Below are 7,364 nucleotides of genomic sequence, written 5' to 3'. Positions count from 1 at the left end.
AGGACATGCACCAGCTCCTGGGCACTCCTGCCCTCTTTTCCTCCCCTGTTATATCTCCCTCCTCTCGGCCACATCTTTGAGACCTTGTTTGTGCCTACGTTCTTCTGAAAGCATCAGCTTTTTACCTTCAGGCAAAGTCATTCGCTTTGGAGAATTTCGCCAGGAGGATGGTGATATTGACAAACTAGGTCACAGAAGGAGGAACACGCTTCTGGTTTTCAGATCTACAGTATTAACTGAATCTAACACCCAGATAAGGGCCTTGGGTAGAAACGTTGGTTAAAAGTTCTCCTAAAAGTAAGAAAAAGTAATAACCACGTGAGCTCAGCATTTAAGTCCTTCCTTCAAGAGGAGGTGTTTGTGTTTTCCTTTTAAGATGCAAGGGATCCTGGCCCCCCAAATATCCCTGAACATCCATTTATAGCCCTGCTGGAGAAGACGCGCTGTGGCCCGCGTGGTGGGGCCACGGGGGCTGTGGGGACCGCGAGTGCCCTCTCCCCGTGCTGCACGTCATTCCCCTCCTCAGCCGCCACGAGACGGGCGGCAGGTTGTTGCCACGCGCTTCTGAAGGTTACATGGAAGAGAGAACCCACAGATGCCACTGCCCCTCAGTTAGGACCAAGTGTGGGCTGTGGGTGCTCCACCTGCCCTTGTCCACTTAGGGGCCCTCGTGGGAACGGGTGCGGGATCTACAGGGCTTCACAGAGGGAGCAAACACAAATGGGCGAAGAGTGAGCCAAATGGAATCAATGGGATTTTCCTCTCTGATGCTTTTTAATAGCAGGAATTTGGATTAGGTGTCACTAGCCTAAAGCCCAAAGGAGACACGCATTGATTATTTTAAACCTCTATTTCCCTGACACAGACACCAGCCCAAGCATGTCTCGGATATCGTTGTCCCTGAAACTGTCATCTGTCGTGGTTTGGCTTTTGAGGAGAGAGATGAAAGCAAATAGAAGGTTGTTGGTGAGCAGCCCCTCTGCTCTGCTTAAAAATAAATGAAGGCTATTGGGTTCTGCTCAGGGCTACAAGGGGCATGGTGGGGTGGAGGCATGCAGAGGTTCTGTTGCTGGTTTTTTTGCGGTACGCGGGCCTCTCACTGTTGTGGCCTCTCCCGTTGTGGAGCACAGGCTCCGGACGCGCAGGCTCAGCGGCCATGGCTCATGGATCCAGCTGCTGTGGGATCCCCCCGGACCGGGGCACGAACCCGTGTCCCCTGCATCGGCAGGCGGACTCTCAACCACTGCGCCACCAGGGAAGCCCAAGGCTGGGCTTTTTGAGCCTTTGTTGGGAAGGAAGAGCTGTTAGTTATTCTTTGCAGGCACAGAGAGTTGGGAGCCCTTTTTTCACCAGGACCTAGAGCCACCAGCCTGCTCTGTAGAAGGGATGGTCATGAATTCTTGGAGCCCCCATGAAACAGACACCCCTGTCAGGGTTTGCCCCGCCCACACAGTCTGGTTCAGCACCACATGCGCCTGCTGGTGCCAACCCCACCCCGCCTGGTTGCCAGGCTCCATGCTGCTACGGTGCCTCCCTGGCAGCAAGTTGGGTCCTGGGTAACCTGAGTGTTCTGGCTGGTTTGGTGTGACTATTGCTGGGGGAACTGGCCCTTAGCACCTACTTAACCCAGTAGCGACATTGACTACGAGCCATTCCGAAGGCCACATGAATCTTAGGAAGGTCACTGGGCTAACTGGGGTCTGCTCCCAGTTTTGCCTTCAACTCTGTGATCTTAGGTGCCTCGCTTGGCTTCTCTGAGCCTCACATCCCCTTGCTGCAAAATGAGAAGGTCAGATTAGATCATCCTTAAAGCCCTGACCAGTTCTTCATCTCGATGTAAAAACAGAACCTCTGGGCTTCCCTGGTGGCGCAGTGGTTGAGAGTCCGCCTGCCGATGCAGGGGACGCGGGTTCGTGCCCTGGTCCGGGAAGATCCCACATGCTGCGGAGCGGCTGGGCCCGTGAGCCACAGCTGCTGAGCCTGTGCGTCCGGAGCCTGTGCTCCACAACGGGAGAGGCCACGGCAGTGAGAGGACCGCGTACCGCAAAAAAAAAAAAAAAAGGCCCAGGCTTTCTCAGGAAATCTGGTCCCCAATGTCGAACGCCCTTGTTGTGTTTGCCACTCCACGTGTAACCGAAGTGCCCTAAGGAAGTGTCAATAATTGTGTTCTATTTAATCTGCATTCTCCTCGAGGCTGGAGTCCTGAGTGTGTCCGTGTTCTTCCTCATCGCTGAGTCAAGGCGCGGAGAGTAACGTGCAGTCATCACACAGAACGGTTCTGCGGGGCTGCATCAGTGCCCGCACAGTAGCGTGTTAATGAGTGTTAAAACGGACAGCGCAAATACAGCGTTCTCAATTTTTAAAATTACAGCTCCGTAACAAGTCATGCTGTTAAAACATACAAGAAATACCAGTTAAGCCTTCAAGTAGATAGCACACAGCCTGTACAGATCACTGCTATTCCCAAAGTGCGTAACAGGTCATTTTCTTTGAAATGAGGCAACAATTAGCAGGTAGTTCCATTATTTGAATACTAAGCCAAGTAGAAATAACACATCCAAGGATTAAATACCAATTACTACCTTAGGAGCTACGAATCAGCCTGGCATTATAACATGCCCCTCCTCAGCAGCAAACCCAGGAAATGCAGAGGGTTGGCAGAAAACACCGAACTATAACCAGTGCGCATCTGTGCAGAAAAGACACAGTGTCACTTCCCAGCCAGCGCTTTCAAAATGCTCATCACATATATTTCCAGAAGAGCCCGGCCCATGTATTTGTCCCAAAGACATTGAAAAGAACAACCTTCAAATGTTGGGAGTGAAGCTGCTCTCAAGCCCACCGCTGGAAATAGGCGATTTGAAGCTTTTACTGGGTCCCCCTAAAGGAGGTTTACAGGTCAGTCTGACAGCCTGGTGGCAAAAGATGTCACCTCACAATTATGTTCTTAACTCCAGAAACAGAGCAGAAAATTCACCTGACCCCACCCCTCTTCCCCGCACCGATTAGTTTCAGGGACCAGAAGAAACTGCTCCATAACATGTTATCTAACAAGGTCAATCAAAGCCCAGCTGAGAGCACTTGTGAACTGCGTACCTTGGTCGTACTTTGTGGGAGAGGAGTGTTCTTCCTCCCCGGATCACAGTTCTGTCTCCATCCTCTGTGGGAATTAACTCCAGTGTTCAAGCCAGCTGGGTTGTTCTCTCTCCCTCTTAACTGAAACCACTGCTTGGAGTACTTAATGCTATTAGGACATTCTCATGCTCGGAAGTAACTGAAATTCCAGGATGGGCAAAATAATATTTTATACGAGTATATATATGTACAAAAGATATTAAAAAGACAGTCTCTAAAGTACTTTGGGATTCCCCCAATGAAAGGCACCAGATAAACGCAAGTCATCACCAAAATGAAAAGTCAGGTTTTCCAGTTTTCACATCTGCAAAAAGTAACCACTAAAGGTATCTCTGTTTTGGTGGTAAAACCTGCCTGTTTAAAAAGAATACTCATGAGAGTGACTGAATTACTCAGCCTCCTTCCTTGTTTCCACTTTTCACAAGCTTTATGGTCAGTGACCGTGGATACCACACTCAGTGACCCAATGCCATCAGCCTTGGTAAACTGAACAGTCTTCACGAGTTTGTACCATCACCTGCCTCAGTGCAGCTGGAGATTATTTCGTAAATTCTCTGCCTTCCAGTGCTGGAAACGTCAGCCAAAGCCAAGTGCTACATGTGCAAATTCTGAGAAATAACCCTGCCCTTCTGACTTGGTGGGTGGTTGCCCCTAAGTCATCTCACCTTTCCTGATGCTTCTGAGAAACAAATGTAGACGGTAGACCAGGTAGCACTAGGACGTGGCTGCCTCCCTGCCCACCATAAGGCTCCAGTCTGATGGAAAGATTTGAACTGGGGACCTAAAGGCATAAGTGACTAGTGCAAATGGCCCGCTCTGTAGTAGCCATGGCAACTACAAGTACACAGAACCTCTGACAAGATCCTCACCACATCCCCAAGAAGTATGTACTACCTTCAACCAACTAAGACACAAAGTAGACCTTTTTAAGGAAGATCCAAGACATAGATAAAAAGCCTGCCTAACTCCGCATGTAGACCCCTGGATTCTGCAGCCTTTCCAAAGACTGAACAACAATGGAAGCCAACTGGAAAACCACCTGATTACCTAGAATATAACAGAGAACAGTCTTACTAAGGGGTCCAGGTTAACCCTTCAAAACGCTATGTGCTGGTTAACTGAAGAAGAAGAGAGAGGGCATTCTGGAGAAGGAAAGAGTTCCCAACCTTAACACAAGTTTAGAAGTTTAAAGGTCTTTTAAGTAGCATCAAGCTTTTCAAGAAGTTTACAATTATTTATGACATTTTATTAAGTAACAATGCTTTTTTGTTTTACAACTCCTTCCTTTCTCCTGGCCTCCACCAACCCTCCCCCAAGAAAAGGCAGCTGAAATGGAAATAAGAACTATAATATTTCCATCCTGGATAAGCCATTTGTCTATATTTTGAGTACACACTTCCACACCACCAGGTTTCCATGTCATACCAGGAACTCTGGGGCAGTTAGAGCATCATATGTAACATACTGTATCATAGAAGCAAAATTATCTAGTAAATTCTGCTTGGAAATAAAAGGGTTCTCATTTTATAAGCTTTCAGAGCAGGCAACAAAATTTTCTAAGCTACTGCCCTTGCTAGCAACCCAACAATGTTTGCCTCAGACAATACAACAGTCAACTTTTTAGTTGATAAAGACAATAAAATCTTATTTCTAAACATCTTTAAAAGGAAACATTTCAAAAACATGCTAATATCTAAGACACAGCAAAGTTTATTCAAATGACTTAGACCAGGAACCTCAGCAAGAAATAAATGTCTCTACGACCACCCTAGAAAAGACGGAGGGCTGACTTTGAAAGGTCTTCAAGCATCCTGTGATTTGGCCTATGTTTAGCTGAAGCCCCTGTCCCTAATGCATCTGTTCTTGGTAAAGATTTCAATCTTCACTACATGATTAACAAAATAACATTCTCTAAAGAGCAACATTTAAGAGATGAACATCAGTGTACATCATTCTAAGAGTGAGCAGGGTACCCATGCAAGCCACAGGGCTACAGAGTTACAAAAACAACTCACAGACTTGCATCAGTCATGTGTACTTAACTTCACATTCCCTTTGTTTTGGTATTAAAACTAAATGAAAGCATTGGATAAAGAATTGAGATTTTGTTTCTACATGACTGTGAGCAAAACCTCATCATATCCTTGCTGACCCCATAGATGTGTTTCCACTGGACATAGTTGTGGGGGCTTTTTGGTACAGAACTCACACGACAACCTCAGAAACAGGAGCACAAACAACTGAGACAGTACTGGGCCACAAGCGCTACAATAGAGAACACAATGAACAGAGAAATTAGGTACTCATCCGGCAGAAGGGTGAACATTTTATGCCCGCGATGCAAAGACCAGTGAGTGTCATTTCACTGAAAGGTGCAAAGGCATGGTGTCAGACACACCACCCTCTAAAAATGATCCTATATACTGTAAAAGCAACCTGGGGTGCATATCCCATGCATCTCTCCCCTTGGGGCTGGGCATACTCCTTACGCCATAACCCTAATGTGCCTGGACTGTGCCAGAGACACGAGACACAGCTCAGCGATGTGGGTTTGAGGAGGTCAAGCCCTCGCAGCTAATGCAGGGAATCATTTAAACTTAGTTCGCTTGGCGAGCTCCTGCTCATGCTCGTCAGGCTCGCCATGAGGGATTTAACTTTATGGGCATAGTAGTCCCTTAAGTTGACGGAAGGGACCTCCTTCATTCCATCCCCAAAGTCACAGCTGCGCATGGCACTCTCGAGTTGCTTTTGGCGCCGATAAAAGTGGGAGAACTTATTGAAGATCAAGGTGATGGGCAGTACCACCACTAGGATACCCGCCAAGATGCAGGCAGAGGCGGTCAGCTTCCCTGCCGTGGTCCCTGGGACCACATCCCCATACCCTACAGTGGTCATACTGACGGTGGCCCACCACCAGCAAGCGGGGATGGTGGCCAGGCCCTCATTCTCCTCCTTTTCGATAGTGTAGGCCACTACGGAGAAGATGGAAATCCCCACAGAGAGGTAGAGCAAAAGCAGCCCTACTTCTTTGTAGCTGTATTTAAGTGTGGCCCCCAGGGAGCGGAGGCCAGTGGAGTGTCTGGCCAGCTTTAAGATGCGGAAAATCCGCATCAGCCTGAGGACCTGGGCCACCCTGCCCAGGTTGGCCAAGGTAGGTGTGCTCTCCACAACCAGGTTTACCACCAGAGTGATGTAAAAGGGGACGATGGACATGAGGTCGATCAGGTTGAGGGCATTCTTGAAAAACTTGAGGAAGTCAGGGGCCACGGCAAACCTGGCCATCAACTCAAATGTGAACCAGGCGATGCCAAAGTGCTCCACGATTTCGAACCTGGGGTCCTCACCAGGGTTGCCCTGGCTGTCAGGGATTTGGAAGTCCGGCAGGCTATTGAGACACATGGTGATGATGGACCCCAACACCACGAGGATGGACAGGACGCTGAAGACCCTGCTCAGGACCGAGTAGCCGGGGTTGTCCAGCGCCAGCCACAGCTGTCTGCGGAAGTTGCCCAGGGGCTGCCCATCGAACTTGGATGCATCGTTGTAGAAGGCCAGGATCTCATCGAAGGAGGACGTGGTGCTCTCCTGGTCGCTCTGCTCGTCCCACTTCTCCTGTTCGGGCTCCACTTTGCGGCCGTGGTAGCTGTAGCTGCAGCAGGAGTCGATGAAGAACTCGTTGATGCCCCAGTACTCGATCTCCTGGCTGAAGGAGAAGACGCACAGCTCCGCCATGACGTGAAGCTTGCCAGTGTGGTAGAAATGTAGCACGTAGGGGAAGAGCTCGGGGTTGCGGTCAAAGTAGAACTCACGCTGGACGTCGTCATAGTCGTCGCAGAGCTCCAGAATGGCCTCGCGCGAGTGGCAGAGCAGCAGGCGGCCCAGGCGCGTCTCGGGGAAGCGCAGCAGCGTGTGCGAGCGCAGCCGCTTCTTAAAGCCGCCTACGTTGATGCGGATCTCTCCATCCTCGACGTTGGCCTCCGACAGGTCCCACAGGCTCTGGCCAGTCATATTGGAGACGCCCAGCCGCCCGCGCCGCGCGGGGGCGCTACACCTGGAAGCCGAAGGAATCGTGTCGGGTGAGCGCCGGGCGCTCAGGGCTCGGGCACCTCTTTCTATTTCCCCATCCGTCCCTGGCGAACCCAGTCCTCTCCAGCGGGTCTCTGGGTGCTGAAGGACACTGGGATGGGGAGCCGGTTCTATGGGTTTTGGCCGCCTCCCGAGGAAAGGCT

The 7,364-nt window shown here is 49.9% G+C and overlaps 1 protein-coding gene across 1 annotated transcript; it reads right to left on the bottom strand.

Moving 5' to 3' along the window:
• Window positions 1-5,709: 5,709 nt before the first annotated feature.
• On the bottom strand, window positions 5,710-7,143 carry KCNS2 (potassium voltage-gated channel modifier subfamily S member 2). Its single transcript, XM_060128494.1, has one exon. It carries the CDS (start codon window positions 7,141-7,143, stop codon window positions 5,710-5,712), a length of 1,434 nt encoding a protein of 477 aa, XP_059984477.1.
• Between the last annotated feature and the right edge of the window lie 221 nt (window positions 7,144-7,364).

Source organism: Lagenorhynchus albirostris, chromosome 17 (genome assembly GCF_949774975.1).
Source record: "Lagenorhynchus albirostris chromosome 17, mLagAlb1.1, whole genome shotgun sequence".
Classification (NCBI taxonomy): domain Eukaryota; kingdom Metazoa; phylum Chordata; class Mammalia; order Artiodactyla; family Delphinidae; genus Lagenorhynchus; species Lagenorhynchus albirostris.
Note: the sequence above shows the minus strand (reverse complement) of the source record. Positions and strands in the feature narration are given on the sequence as shown.

Bases quoted from the DNA above. Each gene is read 5' to 3' on its own strand.
- KCNS2 (XM_060128494.1), bottom strand. From the start codon at position 7,143: ATGACTGGCCAGAGCCTGTGGGACCTGTCGGAGGCCAACGTCGAGGAT.